The sequence below is a fragment of the Dendronephthya gigantea genome, unplaced genomic scaffold, assembly GCF_004324835.1.
Source record: "Dendronephthya gigantea isolate DGI-Jeju-01 unplaced genomic scaffold, DenGig_1.0 000033F, whole genome shotgun sequence".
NCBI classification, from domain to species: Eukaryota; Metazoa; Cnidaria; class Anthozoa; order Malacalcyonacea; family Nephtheidae; genus Dendronephthya; species Dendronephthya gigantea.
In genome coordinates, this window is record NW_021163043.1 from 133,355 (window position 1) to 160,670 (window position 27,316).

A 27,316-nucleotide genomic window follows, 5' to 3' on the forward strand; every position below is an offset into this window, starting at 1 on the left:
AACTAATTCTACTCTGCGATGGTTGTATCCGAATGACATGTTTAATTATTTCGCCTGCTTCGTTTATCAAGGTAAATCCACATCTATTTCCTAGCAATTTTGGGGCGGTGTTTGCCTTCGGCAATTAACGCTTGTTTGGAAACGGCAAAAACATTCGTTTGTGGATTTACCCAAGCGATACTTGTGCCAGACGGATAATTTTGTAAAGAAAACATTTAGTAACATGCTTTGCTAATTAGAACATGGACACTTGTCTAATTGTTAGTTTAACTACATTCGTCGCAGAAACCTTTGGCTTTATGCGCGTTTTGCTACGCTTCTTTCACGAATATTTGTGGCTTTGTGAAGTTTTTAAACTAATTCTTTAGTACACTAATTTGTCAAAGCCCACATGCAACCACAACCGCCTAAAACGCTTCGATTGTTTGAAGGAACGAAAAGCATTCCCAGAAGTTTCATTGTAACAAATTCATTCAAATCAAACAAAACCGAAGTTGTATTGTAACATTTAGAAGTGTTTTGGACCTTTTTACTCGATTGAAATTCGAGAGTTTTGTTACTGGATAATCTTTTATCTTCCGACTTATTTACTTTGCGAAATTGTGTGTTAAATACGTCACGGTCAATGCTTCGCAAATAGCCAAAACTTTTGATCGAATTTTGCCATTTTCGAGGCCTTCTTGGCACAAAAGCCAGCGATATTTCTGGGCGTTTCTCTTGTTCTAATTAGTTCGTTCGCGAATTCTCGAGGAATCCTTGTCAAATCTTCAGAGCTGTCATAAGTCTTGGCGTCTCACGAACCATGCCAATATTGAAAATAATTAAAGAAGGCTTAACAAACGCGTGCCATGGTACTTAATCAAATCAATGGCACGCGCCCACAATATTATTAAATGCAATTCTTCAAGGTTCAAACATATATATGTATATACTTTACTGGCAAGCATCCCCATAATTTACTGGTTGATTTTGAGCGCGTGAAATGAACTAAAGTGTAGGAACATGTATAAATTTTTTTAAATGTTTATCAAGATGAATTGTTGAAGGTTTGATGAAACTTTAAAGCATTCACCGATTTAGGGGATATATGATTTAATATGAATTACTCTATTTGGGGGAGTAGATTGAATTTCGGCGCTTCAAAATCAAATCATTAAGCGAATAGTTTCATACAATTCAAGTGTTTACTAATGGCCATGATTAGAATCTAGAGTGTGCAGAGACAGTTTGAATAAGTGCCACGCATGCAAGAAATCAGGAAGGGGGGGGGGTTTAAGAAATATAGCTAAGGTAAGCAGATCGCTGTACTATGTTGAGGTATAGTTATGGTGATTTTAAGGCATACAAGCTATGGTATATCATAGGAAGCTATGGTAACGTATATGTTTTGGTACGATGCGTTACTATGGTTAACTATGAAGTTGAAATATTTGTTAAGGTTAATTACGAGATGTAGAATTACTATGGCCAAGATATTGTTACTATTTGCTACGGTTAAGATAAGGTATCATATGTTATTAATCTGGCACGATATGCTGTTAAGGTATGTTTTGAAACCATGCTAAGGTATGCCACGACACATTGTGTAGTGCTGTATCGTTTGCGATGAATTGTTTTTTTACATTGACGGCGATAGAATCATTAAGATATTATCATCATGACATGAAGCCGTATACCACGAGGTCCACGCTAGCTTAATTATTCATCCATTCAACGACTTTAACAATGCTTTAAATATACTGCATTTTTAATTCCTTTCAGGCAGCCTGCGAATAACAACAACAGGCAGCATGATTTTGGCGCCAAACTATGCAAATACTAAATCACAAGAGTTGCATTGAACTTACTCCACATGAGGTCCCAAATTTTGCGATACGATTTTGTTATGCCACCCGTTTGATTTATAATTTATGTCCATGCAAGCATGAAAAAAGTTTACCTCTGTAATAATAGACTATATTCCTCAAACATACACAACACAGAAACGTCAAAATGAGTTACGGAAGATGCCTTGTCCCCAAATACAAGATTCCAATAAACGGTCACATCATGATGCTTCGTTTTTACAATCGCCTTCAGCCAAAACAACGAACAAAACACAAGATTCTGACCAAACTCGAGTTCAACAAACACTAAATAAAGAAAATGTTAAGTTTTAATGACTCTTAACGCAAGAAGCTAGCATTTATCATATGTGTTGCTACAGAAAGAAATTGTTTATACCGGATAGCTCTATCAGTTCTAATCTAGTCTCCCTAAATGCCCTCCAGAACGGATCATATCTTATTGATCCAGGAGGTAACCTAAACTAAACTGTTTTTTTTCAACTTTGCCTTAATCTATGCTTCTACTCAGTAAAAAAGGACCGTTAATTATCAGCACAATGCAACCTTTCACTGGCTGACGCAATTGCCATTTGACAAGGGCCACCTGGACCAGATTACAAAATATATAACACTGTAAATAGAGCATGTTTGTGTTTACTCTGACTGAGCAAATATGTCTGCAATAACTCGATAAATCATCCAGGGTCTTTCTTCTAGTATATCAGAGAAACCTAAGCTTATAGCTAAGTTTTTTTCCTAGAGGTCCAGTAAGGAATATCTCTTATTGATCCAGTGTTACTACAGCCTGAGGAGGAAACCTAAACTAAACTAACTTTATTTATACTGGATAGTTCTATCAGTTCTAAACTGTTCCTCCTAGACGTCCAGTAAGGATCATCTCTTATTGATCCAGTGTTACTACAGGAGGAAACCTAAACTAAACTAACTTTATTTATACTGGATAGCTCTATCAGTTCTAAACTGTTCCTCTTAGACGTCCAGTAAGGATCATCTCTTATTGATTCAGTGTAGCCTGCTCGCAGACTGAATTAGGGAAATCAGTGTTACTACAGGAGGAAACCTAAACTAAATTAACTTTATTTATACTACATGGGTCTATCAGTTCCCAGCGGTCCATCAAAAATCATCCACTATGTGATTTTTCCACAAGAGGATCGATTCTTTTACATGCGGCTCTGATTTTAACCGTTCGCCATATATATAGTTCCTAATATAGCCGGATAATAGCTCACCAGTTAAAATGCTCCTAATGAGTTCCCAAGGATTAACACCTAACACTTCAAATAATCACGAGCATTCGGCTACCCACGTCGCCTACAACGCTATTAAACTACATTCATTTGCCAATAATTACCTCTCAATTGTAAAACGCGACAATATTAAGTGGATCATTAATTCATGCCTTGTGTGATGAAAGTTAATCACAAGACAAGCTTTATCGTAAGTATTATCAGGAATAATTGCCTTACTATACAATGCCTGACACGCGCCCGACTCGCTACACTAAATTTATCTTTTGTAAAACGTTATACGGCGTCTGTTGTCTTTGCAACCATTCATCATTGCTTTATCCTGCCGTAATCGCTCCCCCTCGCCAATGAAAAGTCATTCTGAGCGCGTGTGTTATCAATTAGTCTGGTATAACCTAAACTGAACTAACTTTTTTGACACTGGATAGCTCTAAACTGTTTTTCCTATAGAGGTCCAGCCAGGGTCATCTCTTATTTATCCAGTGTTACTACAGGAGGAAACCTAAACTAAACTAAGTTTATTTATACTGGATAGTTCTATCAGTTCTAAACTGTTCTTCCTAGAGGTCCAGTAAGGATTATCTCTTATTGATCCAGTGTTACTACAGGAGGAAACGTAAACTAAACTAACTTTATTTATACTGGATAGCTCTATCAGTTCTAAACTGTTCTTCCTAGAGGTCCAGGACGAAAACCTAAACTACACTAGCTATACCAGTTCAAAACTAGTGATACTCAGGGAGTTACACAGTAAGATTTAAGACTTATATACTAGAATAAAAAGCGCATTTAATCTTCACCTTGAAAAGATAAAATCGCACGCCGGACGCCAGCGAAATCTCATAAATATCATGTCTATTAACCAAATGTCTAGCGTGATCGAGTTATCTCAAAACATGTGCGATTTGCAAATACCGTGGCACGCGTTATGTCACGAGGTTAACAAGGAATTCGATTGTTAATATTTTAATAAAGATTTGATTGTTTTTATTTTCTGACATGAGTAAAGTGCGGCACGCGTCAGGTGGAGATTAGGAAACATTGATAACGTAACAGATATCGAAATATCACGAGCGACAACGTTAACAAACAAAAGTTCTGATTTCAACTTTTGATAGTTTGGTTTATACTTAGGTTTCCTCTTGTAGTAACACTAGATCAATAAGAGATGATCCTTACTGGACCTCTATAGGAAGAATAGTTTAGAACTGATAGAGTTATCCAGTATGAAAAAAGTTAGTTTAGTTTAGGTTTCCTCTTGTAGTAACACTAGATCAATAAGAGATGATCCTTACTGGACCTGTATAGGAAGAATAGTTTAGAACTGATAGAGTTATCCAGTATGAAAAAAGTTAGTTTAGTTTAGGTTTCCTCCTGTAGTAACACTGGATCAATAAGAGATGATCCTTACTGGACCTCTAGGAAGAACAGTTTAGAACTGATACAGCTATCCAGTATAAATAAAGTTAGTTTAGTTTAAGTTTCCTCCTGTAGTAACACTGGATCAATAAGAGATGATTCTTACTGGACCTCTAGGAAGAACAGTTTAAAACTGATAGAGCTATCCAGTATAAATAAAGTTAGTTTAGGTTTTCTTCATGCAACGTATAGTAACATTAGATCAAAGATATACATCTAGTTACTATACTACGTTTACTTACTATAAACATACCTTCACTGTTGTCACCTTGGCTCGCAGCCAGGGATGTGAAATTCAGGGTTATCAAACAACAGAGGTCGCTGTGGTGGTGTGCTATCAATGTTCGATGTGAAATAATATTAAGGAAAATGCAGATGAAAGAAGTGACGGAAAATTAGCATTTGCTTTGCATAAATTTCACCTTGAAAGAGCGATAGTGCTTTTTCGCATAAGAGCTGCTTTCCACTTTCCACGGTCGCGTTTTTTGTACGCACGTAAAAATTTAAATGCTTTTAAATTTTTATTTTTTAACATCTTGGTCAACAAATGCGTACTAAAATACGCTGAAAACTAACTTCTTTCGATTTATTCACTTAGTTTCTTTAAAGATATCTTATATAAGCATTTAGACTTTTACGTGCGTGTTCGTGCGTGCAAAAACAGTGGGAAGCAGGCCAAAGTGTCTTCTAAGTTGTTGCATAAATTACTTTAACCCAGAAACACACACCGAATCATCAATAGAATCCAACCCTATGCAACTATTCAATCGTTGATTTCATAAGTATAATTTAATACATTTTAAACAAGCCAGGTTGAAGCGGTTGAGTCCACAAACGTATAAAAGCTAGTAATTTCAGAGCGTTGTTAACAGTCTTGCTGTTTCAAGTTATTTCAAAAGGATATTTGTGAAGAAGGGAAAACATCCCCGTGCCGATTGTCATAGGAATTCCCATTATAATGCATTCGCTGACTCCTGTAAACAAAGCTAGACTTCAGTGGATATTATCAATGTTTCATCACAACAACGCTTATCGAATGCGGGCCCTCCCTCCTCGTCACGGTAAAAACGGCCAAACCGATCCTGTTGTATTTCAATAGACAGAATACTGGCATTTTGAAAAGTTTTAAGAACTCTGCATTCAAGTATATCGTTATTTACATCTTTCTAGTACGGGAAATGCAGTTTCACCGCTATATTCAGTTAACGAAACACTCCATTTCGTTTGATTAACAAGTTGATTTAACAACTTGTATTGGTCTGACCAGTTTGTCAGGCTTAAAGTAAAGCGTCTTAGGTTTACTGTCTAGTTTTTACATAAACGCTACAGTATTTACCATCAATGGAGTCCTTTCTTCCGTGGAACGAGGCATCGAATAGATGGTCAGCAGTTTTCTCAAACTAAAAAGTGGACAAACTATAAACATTACCCCGTCCTCTTTGAATTATTTACTCACTATAATCTTGCTATTCGTATTGTCAAATATTTTACAGTCTTCGACTTGAGTTATTTCACTAATATTTTCCTAACGTCTTCTGTTGAAAAAGACGCGTTCCAGTTGCTTTTAAATCAGTGTTCACACTCACCGAGGCTAACATAAGTACGCTTTCTTTCATTTTCGCCAAACCAAATCTTGTTATGCCAAGGATTTCGCCCTGAGTAAAAATAAAACAATCACATCACCTTCATTTCATCGCAAAGCTTTAAATATCTTTAAGAAATAGACCTATCGCATACCTTGAAAGACATTAAGTCCGCTAACAGCATGACATGGCGGGCGTCAATACTCATACCGTGATTCGTCATCGTATAGACAATTTCATTAATAATCGTTACTCTGCAGAAATCAAATCAAATGTTAACTATTAAATTGCCAGGAGCAATTGAAATATCGGTATCGCATATTTCGCGAATGACTGAGGCTATAAAACTATGTGTCAGCCTTGGGGAAACTCAGTATAAGATAACACGTTGGTCATATTCGGCAAATTTTCTCCCGGTAAAGAGGGCTCAGTTTTCCAGCGGTCTTCGCATAAAAAATTAAAAGCTTTTCGTTTTACGCTCTGCTCTCAATTTTGTGTAAGTTGTCCGCTGACAACATGAGCCCGCACGAGTGGGAGAAACTTAGCTAAGTTGGACCAGCGTGTAATAAGAAATATATATTGTCGCCAAAAAATTGTGGTTCGTGGGTCTTCGCGTTTCGAAACAATGTTGTTGAAACAAACTCGCTTTCTGAGAAACAAAAATGGTCCCCATTCGATTTGGAAACAATATTTGTGGGTAGCCCGTTCGCGGGCTACCCACTATGCTATACGGTAAAAACGATGAGCGATGATGCATGTCTGTCCGCCGAGTTTGTTTATCTACGAAAGAGACTGGGCAGAGCCGAAATTTTGTCAGTCTGATCGGTGTAAACTGGCCTAAACTTTCAGATAAATGACTCGCAGAAATGGTATTTCATTGGTATTTCATTGATTCTTCTTATGTCTACTTTGTTATAACTGTACCCAACTAGCAAACTAGCCCATTTTTGCCTTTGCCTATGGCATTAGAACGTAAAACTAAGCATCATGCAGTTGATTTCCCCGCCATTATTGCGGCCTGTCATTTGACATTGAACAAAACTTGAAAATCTTTGCCAATGCTTTGGAGGCTACCCACATGTATGCATTGCATACCTATTTTTAAATAATAAACTCGATTTGTATTTTCGACTTTTCTTTGAATAAGCTTCCGAGCAATTGTAGACGCAGATACTCACTTTGGTAGGCAAAAGCAAATAGTTTTAACTGGTCATTTGCACTATAAGGTTGGGTTGTATTAAGGCCTAATTAGACTACACCATAAGTTGTATGCAATTATCATTCTGACGGATGCAAAAGAGGGCCTATGCCACACTCTTCATTCATATTGTTCAGGTTGGAATTTAATGTGTCACGTTTGTAGTGTGTTCATTCGTTCACATACGCCAGGGTACGAATCGTATACGAGAAATTGCATGGTGTAAATGGGCCTTTACGACAATCAGCGAGACCTCTTGCAAAATCAAAACACGACGTATTATACACAGTAAACACTCACCGCGCAGACTCAATACCGAGAACACGCTCGACCTCAATAGTGTTGTTTGAAGATGTCGCTGTTCCCTTCACACCTGCAACACAGTTCAGTTAAAACCAGCTCAGTCAAAGGTCGTTTACGGATGTTATTATTCCAGAGAGGCTTTTGTTATGGTGGTCTTACCCACGGTTGCCATGACACCTCGCAAGTCATTTCCTTCTACCAATAATTTATATTTCTCCTGACCAGGCTTCGATTTCTCTTCGTCGATATGGATAATAGCACGCGTCACGCCTTTCATTCCCTAGAACATTTTAAAACTGATTGAGTTATCCAGTATAAATAAAGTTAGTTTAGTTTAGGTTTCCTCCTGTAGTAACACTGGATAAATAAGAGATGATCCTTACTGGACCTCTAGGAAGAGCAGTTTAGAACTGATAGAGCTATCCAGTATAAATAAAGTTAGTTTAGTTTAGGTTTCCTCCTGTAGTAATACTGGATCAATACTGGACCTCTAGGAAGAACAGTTTAGAACTGGTAGAACTATGCAGGATACAAAATATAACCAGTTTAATCCTATAATGTGACCAACCTTGATAACAACATTAGGTAAAGATTTCTTCAGCGTTTGCATGACAAAATGCAAGGCACTCTTGCTGTTTTCTTGTGGATAAACGCAGATGATACACGGACTCAAAATGTGAATATGCTAAAGAAAATTAAACAAAACCGTATCAAATCCAATTTCATTCTGGATAATTCTCTTCACGATTCCCTTTCGTTTATTTCTTTACATGTTGCTTCAATTTTACTTCGTTTCAAACGATGAACACAAAGCTAAAATTCGCTGATGCTGGTTGTGAAATTACTCGTGAAATTTCAAAGCCTACCTGACGTTTTACTTTGAGCTTTGGCGCCGTGCAAATGGAAAACACGATTGTCTCTGCATTAACCTCAAGCTGATGAAAGATAAAGTATTAATCTGAACATGTCGAAACTACTTTTGCAAAAGAAGACCTCTTGAGGACTTTCGACACACACAAAAAAGATGGATTGACATATCTATAGTCATTCATCGGATTGAAATATCTAAAGTCATTCAATTACCTTCAAAAGCTTTATTCGATTCAAGTCTAACTTTATAAATAAAACACAGCTGTCTGGAGCGAAAACTTCTTCCACATACTCTGTCACCTAAAAAAGGATAGTTATTTTACACTATATTCTTGATTCTTCTGACGAAATCGAATTTCGACAAGTGTTTTTGTCTATTTTATTTACCGATTGATCTTTTAAAGTAACGTCTACAGTCAATTTGGCATTGGACTAAGCTGCAGTGTATACAGGGTTTGACTATTTTCGGTCCCGAACAATCCTGAACTGAGGCATTACTCCCTACCATCACCCAAAAACATCACAAACTGAACACGATCTGGTAACCTAGATTTGCGTAGTATTTACCCCCCCCCCCTGAATGCTGCAACATGGCTTCGCATAACCCCCCTGCAACAACGCATTCCAAAAACAAGCCTAACTTCATTTCTTTCTCACCTCTCCCAGCGTGGTCTTCTCCAGTCTCCCCTTAACGATGCGCGCCTCGTCCGGGTCCGACTCGTTGACGAGACCCGCCGATATGATTGGCGTACTGATAGAACGTGACGCGTTGATGATCTCCTTGATACGAGGGACTCCCAGGGTAATATGTGAACATCAATTAAGGAGAACAAACAAGCAAAGACATCACCGATATAAATACTAAGACTGGATGGAACATGCACCTGCTACATGCACTTATTTCTGAAGGAAAATCACATGTTAGTTGGGAAAAGGATATTCATAGAGGCCACTCCAGCGAAATGGAAAGTCTTTAAGGTCATCTGGGTACCAGGCTCTCCGATGCTCTGCGCGCACACGGCGCCGACCGCTGTCCCGGGCTCAATTTTCGCTTTCATAAACTTCTCGTGACAAATGTCGATAAATTTTCGCAACTGAAGTGAGGTGCATCTTGACACCCACTCCACAGCTGAGGGAAAATACATGAAAACGTTTTGAATCGGCATTCATTGGACTAGCTCTTAATAAAAAGAGAAGATGAGACTCACCCAAACCAAGTCTTCCTTTTACTGGTTTGGATTGCATTCTAAAAGTGGATTTGAATAAGATTAACATACTGAGTGGAACAGTCTTAAATATAACGAAGTTGACCTTATATCACAAGAGATGATCCTTACTGGACCTCTAGGAAGAACAGTTTAGAACTGATAGAGCTATCCAGTAAAAATAAAGTTAGTTTAGTTTAGGTTTCCTCCTGTAGTAACACTGGATCAATAAGAGATGATCCTTACTGGACCTCTAGGAAGAACAATTTAGAACTAATCATCCAGTATCAACATTACTTACGTCTCCGGAAAACTATAACGAGAGTGTAAATCAGCCACTTTATCGCTCAACTTGTCCGTAAATTTCCTAAAGAAACAAGAAGCTTCAAATAAATGCAAAGAATTGTAAATGGATCCGAACACCACAGCTGAAAACCTCTACCTCAATCCTCTCTTGTATTCATCGCTGCAAGTTTGATATTTTTCCTCGTTCAAAACAGAAGCAGTCTGATCTTTAATCTCCGCGGCTGATAATACACACGATTCTTGATCGGGCACGGATGACTGAGGAAATATAATTGAAAATAAGGAATATAGTAGCTTGTTTTCGACAGTAAACTGTTTCCTAAGAGGAGATCCTTTTATATACTTCGCGAGTTTTGGCGGGAAAACGTTCAAAACATAAAATCATTTCGGCGTATCACTTAAAGTTCATTTATTTTAACTTTATTCCTTAGATTATGTTGTGAACTAAGCTTTGAACTGTATTTGTTGATTGTAAAACACCAAAAGACAAGAGTTATTTCAAAATATAATGGCTACCAACAATGTTATAAATGTCAACGCCATTATCACTGAAATAAATACAAAAGTACCTTCGATTAAAGTATTATTTTCCATTCGCCGTATCCCGAGAAATCGTTTCATTTTAATAATATTTTTAGATTATATAGTAAACATTCCTTTTAGATGCTTTTAGGGTTTGCAAAACATTTTTAATGTTGAAAATTTTAGTACTGTTTCATGATGGTATAACCAAGATTTTAAGCAAATATTACGCGACATAGAAAAAGATCTCTTCTTAAGCACAAGAAAGCATAAAGTTCCTTACCTGGACATGCGCCAAGATACGGTCAAAATCAACTGGTCTATCCTTTCCCTCCATCGAAGCAGGGTCCAGACTATCCCCGCCATAAACGAACTGGACAATTTCCCCCACCGAATTTCGAACAGTCATATCATACTGGATAGATAAATCTTCCAATGACTAAAAGACGAGAATACATACAACGTGTTGTAAATGCCTTTTCTGTCAACGTTAATGTACAATAATCTTTCAAGGTTGATTGACTGAGGTTCACAGGAATGATTTTAATAATCAACCATTAGCTATTTTCTCGATTCCTTTGTAAATCTAAGTCCTACCTTAACAAGACGTCTTTGCATGTAACCAGTTTCGGCTGTTTTAACTGCCGTATCAACTAAGCCTAAGTTGAAACAGTTTAAGCTGTCAGTAAAAGTGATTTAACTGGGCCATCGTTCATCAAGAATGATCCCCGATTATACCTTCACGTCCGGCCATTGTGTGAAAGAAAAACTCTGTTGGAGTCAGCCCAGAATAAAAACTGTTCTTCACAAAGCCTTTTGCACCTGGAAACTTGGCTAAAGAACCAGAGACATCGTATTTTAATCAAGAGAAGATGCTTATACTGTTCATTTGCATAAAAGATGTCAAATGGATGTCTAATTCATACCGAATTTTCGAAAATGAGGCAAGGATCGATTCTCGAAGCCGTTCGGAGTACGTTTTCCTGACAGAGCCTGTTGTCCAACGCAAGCAATCATTTGTGATATGTTGATGAAGGATCCTGCATGTATAAAAAAGAATATAAAGAGTTATCATTCCGTGTATATGAGGTCCAGTAATTAAGATCATCTCTTATTGATCCAGTGTTACTACAGGAGGAAACCTAAACTAAACTAACCTTATTTATACTGGATAGCTCTATCAGTTCTAAACTGTTCTTCCTAGAGGTCCAGTAAGGATAATCTCTTATTGATCCAGTGTTACTACAGGAGGAAACCTAAACTAAACTAACTTTTTTTTTAAACTGGATAGTTAACAATCTTGGAGTAATAAAACAGTATTTCACCTTTTGATCCACAGACAGCCATTGTTAAGGGGCTATTGGACTTGTGGAGCTCCCGAAGACAGGCCTTTCCAGCGTGGTCTCGAATCACAGACAATTCACGAAGGATAACAGCCTAAATATAATGAAAACCTCAATAATACGACAGTTGCGTGGAACTGATTGTGAAAAACCGGCTTCATAGATCTAGGATTAAACGATATGTGATATAATAAGGAAATATTGATGAAAAGAAAAGCTCAGACTGGTTGAAATTTAGAACTCTAGAATCTAAAATTGAAGTTACTTTGACCAACGTGTTCTGTAAATAGGTGAGTAATACACCTTAAGACACAATAAACAATCAAATGGTCATAAATAAGTGCCGCTGACCTCTAGTGTTTCTTCTTCTGAGCAACCAGGTTGAGTCTGCAATCTGTTTTCTTTAAAATCCTGAATAAACTCGTCGCACTTCGTGTAACCATGATTTAACAGCTCGTCCTTCGCCTTCAGCAAACCATGACCAGGTGTGACGTCGCCAATACCGATTGAGAAGCCCCTGTTTGCTGAAATAGACCGAGAATACCAGCGGTTTTACCATTAAAACATTCACGAGATAGAAATCACTGTTCTGATAATTCAACGAATATAGAAACTATATATATGAAAACGTTGGCTATCAAAGCTGGAATTGACGAACTTGCTTCCGGAGAGCCAAATAAACAGAATATTCACATCGCATCCAAGAGCTTAGGGGAGCCTTCTATATTTGGTATAGTTGCTATATCCAGTCTATTATCAGATCGGTGGAGCGACAAAGAAAAGGAATACTCTAAAGATCTGTTCACACGATTCAATTTTGTTGGATCCAATTTACCTCTGACGTATGGGAAGTAGTGTGTTATCGAAAAAGTAATACTGAATTGGCTTCGGTGTATTTGCTGCCCATATTCATTGCAAGTCGACAGACTATTAAACATCTATCAGAAGTGAATTGGATCCAACAAAATTGCCATTCAATTGCCATTCAATAAGCCTCAAAATGGCCATTTTTTCACAGCTGTTAGATGTATACGATGAGCTGTAAAAATATGAAAACGATACTTACACAGGAAGAAAGATGTTAAACAATACTTACACAGGAAGAAAGATGTTAAACAATACTTACACAGGAAGAAAGATGTTAAACAATACTTACACAGGAAGAAAGATGTTAAACAATACTTACACAGGAAGAAAGATGTTAACAATACTTACACAGGAAGAAAGATGTTAAACAATACTTACACAGGAAGAAAGATGTTAACAATACTTACACAGGAAGAAAGATGTTAAACAATACTTACACAGGAAGAAAGATGTTAAACAATACTTACACAGGAAGAAAGATGTTAACAATACTTACACAGGAAGAAAGATGTTAAACAATACTTACACAGGAAGAAAGATGTTAACAATACTTACACAGGAAGAAAGATGTTAAACAATACTTACACAGGAAGAAAGATGTTAAACAATACTTACACAGGAAGAAAGATGTTAACAATACTTACACAGGAAGAAAGATGTTAAACAATACTTACACAGGAAGAAAGATGTTAACAATACTTACACAGGAAGAAAGATGTTAAACAATACTTACACAGGAAGAAAGATGTTAACAATACTTACACAGGAAGAAAGATGTTAAACAATACTTACACAGGAAGAAAGATGTTAAACAATACTTACACAGGAAGAAAGATGTTAACAATACTTACACAGGAAGAAAGATGTTAAACAATACTTACACAGGAAGAAAGATGTTAACAATACTTACACAGGAAGAAAGATGTTAAACAATACTTACACAGGAAGAAAGATGTTAAACAATACTTACACAGGAAGAAAGATGTTAACAATACTTACACAGGAAGAAAGATGTTAACAATACTTACACAGGAAGAAAGATGTTAACAATACTTACACAGGAAGAAAGATGTTGAACAATACTTACACAGGAAGAAAGATGTTAAACAATACTTACACAGGAAGAAGATGTTAAACAATACTTACACAGGAAGAAAGATGTTAAACAATACTTACACAGGAAGAAAGATGTTAAACAATACTTACACAGGAAGAAAGATGTTAACAATACTTACAGAGGAAGAAAGGACAGACACGAGCCACTTTCCACATCGCATCGGCGGCAAACTAGAAATTTAATCAAATATTGCAAATGTTTTCGCGTCTCACTAGTAATGTTGGGAAAGACGTTTGCAATTGTTTACTAAAATTAAGTTTCCATCACCTGTTGGCCAAAGTCACGCAGGAGAACATAAAAAACGTTGTTCTTAGAACCAGATCCCAAAACTGCCTTGTCTAGTGCACCACACATTAACTCGCTGTTATGAACAACAACAACTAAAAGATAAGACAAATTTCAATTCTAAACGACATCGGAATTGGCAATGTTGCGAGGCTTTGTGTTTGCGTAAAGTTAGAAGATTTATGTTCAGTATGAATCTTACAGGAGTCATTCTTGCACAACTCCTCTCCACTGCTGTACTGTTTTCCTTTCACCCGCAGATTCATCTTGACTGAAGCTTCCCGGTGAGATTTTAACAAAACACTGAACACTTGTTTGCCCGTCCACAGCTTAACAGGCTAAATAAGGCAATTCATGAAAGTTTAGGTTTCCTCCTGCAGTAACACTGGATAAATAACAGATAATCCCTACTGGACCTCTAGGAAGAACAGTTTAGAACTGATAGAACTATCCAGTATAAATAAAGTTAGTTTAGTTTAGGTTTCCTCCTGTAGTAACACTGGATCAATAAGAGTTTATCCTTACTGGACCTCTAGGAGGAACAGTTTAGAACTGATAGAGCTATCCAGTATAAATAAAGTTAATTTAGTTTAGGTTTCCTCCTGTAGTAACACTGGATCAATAAGAGATGATCTTTACTGGACCTCTAGGAAGAACAGTTTAGAACTGATAGAGCTATCCAGTATAAATAAAGTTAATTTAGTTTAGGTTTCCTCCTGTAGTAACACTGGATCAATAAGAGATGATCCTTACTGGAACTCTAGGAGGAACAGTTTAGAACTGATACAGCTATCCAGTATTACAGTAGTTCAGTTCAGGTTTCGACCTCACTGGGACACTTACCTTAAAAATAGCAGGTGGGGGAAGATTTATCCTCATATCAATGTCTTTGCCCGCCAACATGGCCGCACACAACTGTGTCATATGACTTCTGTCTAAGAATACGTCTTTTTGTGTAAGCAGATAGGCACCTAAAATCGGAACAAACATTCGTCGGATTGCGACCTACTTTTGACGTATGACATTTCCACGGGATTTTCCAACCACTAACCTGTGATAAAATCTTGTATCGCAGCAATCAGGGGCTCCCCGTTCCTCGGGGTGACAAGATTTGACTTCACCTAAAACCACAAGCAATCCATTTAGGATTGAGAGCAACAAGAGTTGATGCAAGTCGGTAAATAAGAGTTTGCATGGCCTTGCATGAGAGCATCTAAACACAACACAAGCATCACCATGATCATTCAACTGAGAAGAAGATTTGCATGCATAAGTCCAATGAGAGTTAACCAGTAAATTACAGCATTTCCTCACCCCCATCAGAGTGAGAGCCTCGGCTCTAGCTTCTTCTGTCTGAGGTAAATGTAAATTCATTTCATCGCCGTCGAAATCAGCGTTGTAAGGAGTGCAAACACACTCGTTGAAACGAAAAGTTCTGTGAGGCTTTACCACCGCCTGGAAAACGAGAGAAGATGCAGACAGTTTAGAACTGATAGAGCAATCCAGTATAAATAAAGTTAGTTTAGTTTAGGTTTCCTTCTGTAGTAACACTGGATCAATAAGAGATGATCCTTACTGGACCTCTAGGAAGAACAGTTTAAAACTGATAGAGCTATCGAGTATAAATAAAGTTAGTTTAGTTGAGGTTTCCTTCTGTAGTAACACTGGATCAATATGAGATGATCCTTACTGGACCTCTAGGAAGAACAGTTTAGAACTGATAGAGCTATCGAGTATAAATAAAGTTAGTTTAGTTGAGGTTTTACTTACAAAATGACTCATAATGCTGAGTTTGTGCAGCGACGGTTGTCGGTTAAACAACACAATATCACCGTCAATCATATGACGTTCCACAGTATCCCCTAACTGTCAATAAATAATCTTAATCAGTTCTTTGAATTTCATTTTTATCGCAAGTTTAAAATGATGCATTCATTACCTTCAAATCCTTCGCGATAAACTTTCTGTTTCCATATTTAAGAAACCTGAAGATTTTGAACGAAAATACATGAAAATCTGATTTAAAGAGTTTTATTCTTTAATGGAAGAGTTCCATTAAAGAGTTTTAATGGTTTAATGGTTCCATTAAAGAACTCCATAAGTTAATGGAAGTCTTTACGAAACAAAATCTTAAAGTACAGCATTATTCAGATACAGTATTCAAAAATATAATCCAATTCTTACTTTTTAATGTTCGTATCCTTTTGAATGACAAAGTTTGCTCCGGGGTGGGCAGTCGCTCCATTCTCGACCAGTTTTTTCATAAAATCTATATTTGCCTTCGTTACCTATTGAAATGAAAACATACAGCATTTAAAGACCTCTTGCATTCGCTTTCCACAAGAAACACAAGATGGATTTCGTTTGTTTAAAATGCTTCTCACCTTCTCTGGGTACGTTAGGATTTTCGCAACGTGGATTGGAACGGCGACCTGAGACGTAAACACAAACAAATAAACAACAACTACAAAAACAACACTACAAAAGTGGTGTTACGCATCAGTGTTCACCTGATCGATTCTTAGATTTGGATCCGGTGAGATGACAGTTCTTCCGGAAAAATCGACTCGTTTTCCTGAAAGGTTACCACGAAAACGACCTTGTTTTCCCTTTAGTCTTTGCACGAAGCCTCTTGTGGGTTTTTTAGGCTGTGGAATATTATATGAAAGATTATGTCAAAGCAAATTATGATAGCGGATTTAGATGGGTGGCTGTTTAACTGAGATTTAACGAGGAAATGAGTTTGGGAATGAAAAGAGTGTACTCGGAGCGGTCGTATCAAGCCTGTTTAGTCAAAATTAAATAACACTCTTATATCTCTCTTGAATGGGTCAACTTTTTTTAAAGAAGCATATATATCATTGTCACAATCACTATATTAAGCCCTGGTCAAACGGGAATGATAGTTGATGAAAGGTGAGAAGCGAGAGTTCGCACGAGAGTTTTCCAAACATTTTGCACTATTGTTCTGTCACCAGTCAGAGTCTAGTCTGCTACGAAATGCAAACCGCTGGCGTTTTTGCAACCCTCATCAACTCTCATGACCGATCAAACGCGCCCAAACTCTCATCAACTCTCATCAAAATTTGAACCAGTTCAAAGTCGATGAGAGTTGATGAGAGTGCACGAGAGTGTAGAAGAGTTCGCGGTCAAACGCAAGCGAGAGTTGCAACTATCATCAACTCTCATCAACTATCATTCTCGTTTGACCAGGGCTTAACTGTCAGGGACTCAGGATCAAGTTGTATACTCATTTCAACACCTCAAAGTCTTCTCACATTTCTTTGAATCTCATCTAAGCGGGATCATGTAAATTAATATCCCCTTAAATTGCTTCCCAATTCCCTAATATAACTTTTACTTCAAAGGGGCTTTTCAGGATAAGATGATGGAAAAGATGAAAATCTTGTTCGATTCAAAAGGTTGTGGGTCTGAACACACTGTTATTAGCAAGCTCAAGGCAGGCCTGGTCACACAATCCAACTTTGTTGGATCCAATTCACTTCTCACTTTTGAAGTTGTTAATACTATTTCAAAGTTATAAGCTTGCAATACCTGCATGCTCAAAGGAATCCCAGTTGTTTCGCTGTTTATATACAAAGCACACTGCAGCTGTAGAAAATCCCAATCTTCCTATAAATTGAAGAGAGACATTCTATTTTTTGCACAACAGATCAAGTACGCATCAACACTCATTTGTGAAACGTACAATAATCATTTGAACTTTGGCACCGCCTGAACGGTGTTTGCGAAGGACATCATTAAGAAATATAATCTCTGTCAGTTTCATCGTAACATCATCTTCATTGCTGTAGAAGAAACATTAGATTCAATTAGATAAGTTCCAGCAGGGGTAATATAACATACTACCTTTATTTATACTGCATGGATATAGCTCTATAAGTTCTAAACCGTTCTTCCTAGAGGTCCAGTAAGGATTATCTCTTATTGATACAATGTTATTACAGGAGGAAACCTAAACTAAACTAACTTTATTTATAATGGATAACTCTATCAGTTCTAAACTGTTCTTCCTAGAGGTCCAGTAAGGATCATCTCTTATTGATACAATGTTATTACAGGAGGAAACCTAAACTAAACTAACTTTATTTATATTGGATAGCTCTATCAGTTCTAAACTGTTTTTCCTAGAAGTCCAGGAAGGATCATCTCTTATTGATCCAGTATATTACTACAGGAGGAAACCTAAACTAAACTAAAGCTAAAGATTATTTATACCAGATCCAGTAAAGATCATCTCATATAACACACTGACCTGCCTGCCTTAAGATCGCTGACAACAGATGGTCTGATGCAAACTGGGGGAACAACAATTCTAGTGAGAATAAGATCTTCCGGTCGGGAAATACTGGGTAACATTCCAATCAATGGACAATCCTAAGGAAACATATGAAAAAATATAATGAAAATTATCGTCATCCTATTTCGTACAAAAAATATATTGGATGCATCATCAAACCTCATCAGGAACATCTTTGAAAATTGTTAAAACTCTCAATGGATTTAAGATTTCCTAAAGTGAAAAAAAGAGAGCAATAAGCAGTCAGTGAAAAGGCCTGTTTACTGCTTTTTTTAACTGCTACAATCAGATTCAAAATTGGAGCAAAATTGCAAGTGTGCAATACATAATGCCCTTTAGCTTTTTTTTATTAGATAACAGGCCATTAATACTTTGTTTGCCATCAAATAATGATTCACCTGAGCTTTTTTTAATAATGGTTCCAGTTCTTTATTATGTTCAAGAGCATTTTGAAATGAGGCATGAAACTCTGAGATCACCGGATGCAAAATCTTCTTTGTCGTTTTATATTTCTCATGAACAATTTTCATCATTCCTACTTTCTTTACATTTCCTACAGTTCAAGGAAATTAGATATGGCAATTAAGATATTCAATAATCTTACAGACATAAAGACTAAGTTAATCCTAGTTAGCCTTAAATTACCAGGCAAGATGAATATTTAATAAAATTCTTTCACTTCTGAAAGTTTTTACGAAAAAAATGGTTTCTCACCGTTGAGACTCTCACAGTACGGGCATTGCGACAGCTTGCGACATTTTGTATTGACTTTCTTCAGTATTCCTTTGCGTGCAAGATTACTAAGTGCAGGACGGCGAAGAGATTCCAACGTTGAAATCCTGTCATCTGGTGTCAGCAAAACTCTACTGCAACTCTGAAATAAAATTGGACATGAAACAAGCATTTTTACATGGTTACACACAGGAAGAGTCAAACATGAAGCAGTTTTGACAGGTACAATATAGAGGTTCAGATTTGCAAAGCTGTTCTTTCATTTAGAACAGATATACATTTAGAATTGCTGCCTTAAAAATATACCACAGAAACAAGTGTGTTTGCAAAATACTGGGAAAGTCAAACGTGAAGCAGTTTTAAAAGATGCAAATAAAATTTAAGTTAAGAAAGAGCTCCTAATTCAACAAGTGGTGTACCATAAAAGTATACCTTGCAAACACATTGAAGAATGGCTATTGTTGCCTTAAAATATCCCACATGACAGACAGGCAATTCAAGATCAATAAATCCAAAGTGACCAACACAGTCGGCAAGCTGTTTCCCGCAGGTTGTACAAGATCGATCCTTGTTGCTGATACCCTGAAAAGGAGGATTGTCAGATACAACATTGCTTCAATCCATACAAGTATTAGTTGGAGGCTAATGATTCAGATTAATTGCAGAAGAGCAGTTGCTGATCATAGACAGAGCAAGCTCCATGCACAGAACCTTCCTGAATGCCAGAATCTATCCGCATATTCCACACCACAGATCCAGAAGCAAAATATTCGACATTACCAGTTGTGGATCCAGCACCCCGTACCCTGCTGGTTTCCTTGCATTCTCTGGCATGTACAGGTTCTTACTGACGCATTGGATCTGTGCATTTTTTTGCATGTGAGATGGTGAGAAAATTCCAAACTCCAGATGGCTTCTGAAATCATAAATAAAATTTGATAATGGGGATGAATTAATTGTCAATCTATCATTTTTAGGTTGTACATCATACCAGGAAATTCACAACATTCGATCAGCCATGCTAGTGATGCTACACACAGACTAGCTACCACAGTACCACACTACCACCAAATGTACAAAATATACAATCACTCGAAATAATTATATGAAATCAAATCTATTTTACTTACACTCTCCGCGCGACGTCTGTTTCTCTGAACTGTTCCTTCACCATGTTTGTGTTGGAAAAACTACATGTTTATTCTAAAATTTAAAGGATTGTTTTTGTAACAAAAATTTTTGTTCCACGAGAACACGACCTTGTATATAATTTATTCCAAATTTATCCCCGAGCCGGTGCGAGGGTATTAGTTCCGCGCGGAGATTAGGAATTACACCCGGAACCCGAGAGTACATAGCAGAATCCAAAGGGGGGTGCGACAGAGGGTATTTTACCCCGGACCCCAAACCTGAAGGGGCCTCCGACTTAAGAGTTAAGAAAGAACCTAAAATTAAAGCATCTTAAAAAATGTTGGGCTCGGTGTATTATTCGCACACTAGTCGAAAGTACGAGTGACAGTCATTGTTATTTTAATTCGGGTTCACTCGACCATGGTCGAATACGCCATTTTGGGGTAGACTCGACCAGTGAAATGAATATACAGTTCACTGGACTCGACCATGGTCGAATACGCCGCTTTCCGGTACACTCGACCATGGTCGAATTCGCATTTTGGGGTAGACTCGACAATGGTCGAATACGCCGTTTTCCGGCGGACTCGACTATGGTCGAATACACCATTTTTCGTTTTCGTTTTATTTTTTAAAATCTCGAAAAAAAAGAAATCCCAAAAGAATCCCGAATTACTGAAAGGTTTGGTGTAGAGCTTTTCACTCAATTCAATTTCGTGGCCTTGGGCTTGCTGTGGAACGATGTACCAATTATATAGTTCAGTGGCAAAAGCCGCGTGAGGTCGGCTCGTCCCAGACTCCCACGTTGCTAAGCGAGCGCGTCGCTCTCAACAACATGGCGTCTTTTTATTTTGTTATGTTTCCATTGTGTACTGTTCTCTTTCTGCCTCTTCCTGTCACGCTATTCGAGATCGATTACAAAACGATCGAGGACTGCAGAAGCGTGAAGAAATTCTTTCAAATCTCGAACCTACAATGCGGGGAATGCGAAGACGCTAACGGTAAAGCCGTTTCAACTGATGGCTTATCGTGCACTTGTAAAAGTGGATTCAGAATAGAAAATTCACAGTATTTTGGCGGGCCAAAAGTATCGTGTAGCCCCTGCCCGCGCGATCAGGTGTCTTCCGAAGATAGATGGTTCTGTTTGAAATGCAATAATGGGAGGAAAAACGGCCGTTGTGAAGACTGTAGTGCGAATAAGGTAGCTGTTGAAAGGGATTTAAACGGCGGGAATAGAAATGAACAGTTGTGCCTTACCTGTGCGGCTAATACGGCGATTAATCCCAATGCAGGCGAGGGCTTTTGCAAGGTTTGCCCCTCTTGCAGTGTCGATGTCGAAGCACTCACCAACACAAAAGTTTTGGATATCTCTTATGATAACGACGTTGAAATAAGGAGCAAATTCCTCGAAGATCATTTTGCCACGGCCAAAACATTTTGCAAGGAAAAACAGAATTTCACCGCCTGCCAGCTGCTCGGGAATATGTGCGTTATGTTGGACTATAAGCAAGCTGATGATAACCCTTGTAAGGAGTATCTTGCCATGGTTAACAATCCCCCTGAAGGACAGGCAAAAGCCCGAAGCAAAGGGGGGCAGGATAATGCAAACTGGCCCATATATATGCCATGGTTGTATTACCTCAACAGCCAGCAAGATCCTGGCGTCGAACTCTACCAAGAGGATATTAAGATCAAATTCAAAACTGAGCAATCGTTGCCTTTCCTCGTAGCGGTTTATGCTGCGAATGGTTCTTTTGTTGGCCTGAAAAATGATATATTTAGTGAGTTACAAATGTGTAAGGATCGTGCGTCCAGGTCAAGCGCTGCCAACAAGTTTGCAACTCTTTACGAGAACAGTTGCGATCTAAATGTGAGCGATCTTTGGCAACGACAGGAGATGTTTTTCTATGACCTGTATTTCAAGTCAAGCAGTACTGGACTGTATGCAATTCCAATGGTTTTAGAAAATTACAAGAACAATGATGAGGACTCTTTTAAATCATGGAATCTTTTGCGGAGGTTTTTTCTCGTAGATAACTTAAGTGGCCGGCCTGCCGTGTCTGGCGACCCGAAAACAGACGCCTCTGCCGACAAGGTTATCCGGGTTGCAGAGATGCTTCAGTTGCACATTCGATTGCGAAACGGTCAGGGTCAAATTTATCCTCCGTATATCAAAGTGAGATACAAGACTATCAAGCTGAATGATGATATCTTAAAGAGGGACCCAACTGTGCGAGTTTCTTTCAGTGTCAACTATGAATGGACACTTCTTCAATCTCGCAAGATGTCAAGGTAACCTGACCAAATTGCTCTACAAAACTAAGAACTCCAAGACCATGGCGATTAAAAGACCATTGCACAATGTAGTTTTGCCCATATTGTTCACACTACAGTCTTGTCAAAAACATTAAATAATATTGTTAAAACTAAATCAGGTGTAACAATATTGTATTTTTGCACAAGTAAATATAACAAATCCTACATTCTGATTGGTCAAATTTGACGTAAAATGCTGTTATATTAACCTTCAGGTGAATATAAAAAATTTCAAAATGGCAACTGGCCGTTTTGTGGATGTTTCTTACAAAGAGATAAACGAACAAATGAAGTTCTTGTGTCAATTCACTTGTGCAAAAATACTAAAACAATTGTTCGCTTTAGGCTCAGTGGTTATCAGGGAATTTCCTGATAGTCACCTTGTCTTCGGCGAATAATTGTTAAATGTTTATAACAACTCTGAACAATATGGGCAATACAACATTATTCAAACCTGTTCATATCAATATCACAATTACAACCTGAGAACTTTAGCCAGCCTGCGTGTAAGAGGGCATCTGCTTGAAAAATCAGTGTTTCCCCCATCTTGAGAAAATCTACATCCCACTGTAACTATTTGCACTCACCCTTCCATCAGAATGATAGCTATGACAGCCTTCAGACCATATCAAGTACATAACAATTTCCTCTCTCTCCTCCCCAGACTGCTGCAGGAGTATTGTCAGGCTTCGGGATTATATACGGCCTCATTCTCGTGTACAGTTGGCGCCGACGCAAAGGTATAGAAGTTATCGACCTTCCCACAATGCTTCACTTCGTCGCCTTCGCCCTAGGCTCCCTCGCGACCATGTATTTCTGGGTCCTTTTCGGCCTCGCCAGCCTTTGGTTGATCTTCTTCAAAGAACAAGACATCGTGTATCGCCTTCTTCCAACTTCAGAGCAAGAAAACATATTCCGAAACCTGCTCATCATCGCGTTCGTATTCAAATTTATCGATTTGGTTCACGTGATCTCGTCCCAAACCAGCATCGATGTTTTCTTCGTGGACTGGGAACGACCACGCCCCTTGCCCCGTTCCACCAACCAAGGGGTGGACGCTAAAGCCCCTGTTAGCGTGTGGAGAACACTCTTCATCGGAAACGAATGGAACGAACTTCAGACGCTGCGCAAAATTAGTCCAGAAATACAAATCGGTCTGGTGCTCTTCTTTCTCAAGGCGGTTGGGTTCGAGCACCTTTGCACTACAGATCCCGTGCGCAGATATTCGGTTGACTACACCACAGATTACGTGGGCGAACAAAGCCATCTTCTACGATTTGCAGTGGCTGTGCTTCTTTACATGTCGATAGCGTTTGTCCAATGGATTTTCTTTTCTTTCATATACGAACGCTTCCTGGGCGACCCGTTTGGGGATTTCACTGATCTGTGCTCGATGGCAAACGTAAGCGTGTTGATATTTCAGAATAAACTCTACGGCCACTATATTCACGGAAGATCTGTTCACGGGCGGTCCGATACGGACATGTTGGAAATGCACGAACAGTTTAAGCGTGAAGAGGACGATCTTTGCGGAAAACGCGGCCTCGAACCGAATTCCGACAGGCAGACGTTTGACGTGATGGTCACGAGGAAGTTCCGAGCGACATACGACCGCTTTTACGACCCGATCCGAACACAAACGCAGAATATCGAGAGGAGAAATGCACCTCAGATCCAAGGTAAGCCATATTTCTTCCGATTGGCAAACTATGATAAAAAAATGCATTTTACAGAAATCAAACCTCAGTCACAGAGATGAAAGACACATGTACTAACCACTGTGTTTGGTAGAGTCAAACTAGAAGCATTCTTCTCACATGTGACTGAGGTGAAATTATAATCACACAACTGCATATTACAGGAATCAAACCTCAGTCACAGAGATGAAAGACATATGGACTAACTACTGTGTTTGGTAGAGTCAAACTAGAAGCACTCTTCTCACATGTGACTGAGGTGAAATTATATATTATTCTGATAAACAAAATTTACCTCACGCCAAACCAGATTTCACCCACATCAACCAATTCCATAACCATCCACCTGTAAATATTTCAGGTCACTCGGCTGGAGTTAATCTTTCCGTGGCTGTTCAGCAGACAATCGAGGCTTATTCTTCTGTGAATAGATTCCTTTCCGCCTTCATCGATCATTCGCTCCGAGAACACGATTACGCCGTAAAAAACAAACTACTTCTTGAAAGAATCTTTGATTTAGAACTTGGGGAACTACCTCAGGACAAGGCAGTGTTTTACAACGACGATGGTCGTTCGTTTACAAACGTCTTTTTCTTCGGTCACGAATGGACGTTGCTACTCTGGGAAGTCCTGTTCTTTGCTATCGTAGATTACGCCGCGTTGAACTTCGTTTTAGCTGGAGTGCTCACCTATCTTCAAAGTCGAATTGTAAAGTCGATCAGAGAGATTCTTGGGAAGAAGAATTTAGCGAAGAAAACTTTGGTCGATGAACGATTCTTGATATAAAATGATGCATTTAGTTCCGACAAAATTGGCTACAATAAAGTGGGTATATTTCTCAGGCATTCAACCAGAATTATGCAGCGAACTAACTTAAAACTTGCCCTTCGAAACAAAATCTTTCGAGATATACTTGACTATTTCATTTTTGCGTTTGTTGTGCTGTTTTAAGTTCTCTCTTTGAACAATTCATAACTGCACAAGAGTTTAGTAGAAGCTATCATCACTCCAAAAGGTCTAACCACACGATCAAATTTTATTGGATCAAACTCACTTCTGACGTATTGAATGTAGTCTGTTATTGATAAAGCAGCATTGCATTGATTTACGTGATTTGCTGCCCATGTACATTTCAAGTCAACACACTTTAAAACATGCATCAGAAGGGAATTAGACCCGACAAAATTGGGTCTAATTTTGACAAAATTTTACTCTATTATTTTTCAGTCCCTTTAAACACAATATACTTTTAAACAAGCCTTCAACGAAATTTAAACGAAATCCAGTCTTAAATTTTCGAACGGTTAAGCAATTCTAGAACTACTATTACAAAAGCAAGAACCACGTACCCTGTCTGTTTTAAACAGTATCTCTACGAGTTTAACACTGTATGTAATATGTATATAATATGTAAATAATTACCGACAAAAAGTTCAACGTTTTAGTTTTTTAGACATAATGTCATAATAACATATTTATGAACCATTTTGTTTGTTTTTTATACTTCAATTTACAATTTAATGCATCCAAACAGTTATCTGAGATCTTTAACAACGTATTGATTAAACCGCAAACAGAAAAATCCTCAAAAAACGCGCACATGCAAGGCTTATCTATGACAAAATCTATCATCCAATATATACACAGCATTCGCCATGTTTTTACCCGCGGTGCGCGATCGGGGGAATGGGTTCGTGTATGCGCATCTGCCTGATTACTGGTGACGTGTTACCTATGACGTCAGACACTGAGATAGTCTGTCTTTTTGCCAGCGATCCAACAGGCTGTAGATTGAGAATGTCTGTCGGGGATTTTTGACGACCAGCTGGGATCTAAAACAAAAATACATCGCTATGATTCCGTCGTGTCTTTCTTAGAGCCTGCCGTCCAGTAAAGGACACAACTTTCGGCTGGCTACAACGGTTATCAGGAGACTTTTATGTCGTGTACTTTGGCGGAAAAAGTGGAAAACGTTCAAAGCAAAAACGTTTCGTTTTATGTCGTGTATTTTGGCGGGAAAAGTTGAAAAAGTTCAAAGCAAAAAAGTTTCGTTTTATGTCGTGTATTTTGGCGGGAAAACGTTCAAAGTATAAAAACTTTTCGGCGTCTCACTTAAAGTTCCTGTATTTTACCTTAGATTATGGTGTGAACTAAGTCTTGAACAGTATTTTGCGGTTGTAAAACCCAAACAAGCTTTAATGTCGCCAACCTACCGTTTTGGGACCTTTACGCACAATGTCGCCTTCTCGAACAATCACACCGGCTGAGATTTCCATGGAGTCCGACTGGGGGAATAGAAAAAGATTGATTAAGGTCTCTTATACATGAAAGACACATGGACTAACCACTGTGTTTGGTAGAGTCAAACTGGAAGCAATCTTCTCACATGTGACTAAGGTGAAATTATAATCAGACAACTGCATATTACAGAAATAAAACCTCAGTCTCAGAGATGAAAGACACAAGTACTAACCACTGTGTTTGGTAGAGTCAAACTGGAAGCACTCTTCTCAGATGTGACTGAGGTGAAATTATAATCACACAACTGCATATTACCGGAATCAAACCTCAGTCACAGAGATGAAAGACACATGTCCTAATCAATCTTCGAAGCAATCTTCTCACATGTGACTGAGGTGAAATTATAATCAGACAACTGCATATTACAGAAATCAAAATTCCAGGTCATATTCAATGCGTAATATCACGTGTGTACCAGGCTCTTACCAATGGCGGGGGTAATGGCTTAACAACCTCGCTGTCCTCAGTGATCTCCAGCGACATATTAGATTTCATCGAAGGACTTTTAAACGTCTGTATAACCTCTCTTTTTCTCCTCACATCTGCTAAACGCCCTTGTCTGCTCAAAGTTGCGTCTTTCTTCGTTCCTTTTCGACCTGGCTGTGTCGAAAGGGGGTGAATTGGGTCCGTCTGTGGATCCAGAATTCCGAAACGAGGCCGTATTCTAGAATAGAGAAAAATCATTCCTGAAATCATTACTCTT

At 38.3% G+C, this 27,316-nt stretch overlaps 2 protein-coding genes and 1 pseudogene across 2 annotated transcripts; 1 reads left to right on the forward strand and 2 right to left on the reverse strand.

Moving 5' to 3' along the window:
* LOC114525049 (DNA-directed RNA polymerase III subunit RPC1-like) lies at nt 1-21,659 on the reverse strand. The gene is made up of 43 exons (XM_028546258.1): nt 21,557-21,659; nt 20,299-20,371; nt 19,949-20,084; nt 19,601-19,750; nt 19,151-19,310; nt 18,835-18,989; nt 18,596-18,649; nt 18,392-18,513; nt 17,825-17,924; nt 17,671-17,748; nt 16,626-16,763; nt 16,500-16,547; nt 16,300-16,403; nt 16,055-16,100; nt 15,886-15,981; nt 15,430-15,570; nt 15,167-15,236; nt 14,959-15,086; nt 14,318-14,453; nt 14,098-14,210; nt 13,949-14,000; nt 12,198-12,370; nt 11,829-11,940; nt 11,430-11,543; nt 11,242-11,337; nt 11,101-11,162; nt 10,787-10,942; nt 10,118-10,239; nt 9,977-10,042; nt 9,679-9,716; nt 9,411-9,599; nt 9,128-9,279; nt 8,684-8,770; nt 8,467-8,535; nt 8,169-8,285; nt 7,760-7,880; nt 7,598-7,670; nt 6,254-6,353; nt 6,103-6,171; nt 5,853-5,916; nt 5,421-5,490; nt 4,770-4,865; nt 1-2,132 (listed from the first exon to the last, which is right to left on the reverse strand). The coding sequence occupies exons 2-42, from the start codon at nt 20,340-20,342 to the stop codon at nt 4,781-4,783; spliced, it is 4,206 nt and encodes a 1,401-aa protein (XP_028402059.1). The 5' UTR covers nt 20,343-20,371; nt 21,557-21,659; the 3' UTR covers nt 1-2,132; nt 4,770-4,780.
* Nucleotides 21,080-25,745, forward strand: LOC114525050 (annotated as a pseudogene).
* LOC114525052 lies at nt 25,745-27,273 on the reverse strand. The gene is made up of 3 exons (XM_028546261.1): nt 27,040-27,273; nt 26,526-26,597; nt 25,745-26,144 (listed from the first exon to the last, which is right to left on the reverse strand). Exons 1-3 carry the CDS (start codon nt 27,106-27,108, stop codon nt 25,974-25,976), a joined length of 312 nt encoding a protein of 103 aa, XP_028402062.1. The 5' UTR covers nt 27,109-27,273; the 3' UTR covers nt 25,745-25,973.
* Between the last annotated feature and the right edge of the window lie 43 nt (nt 27,274-27,316).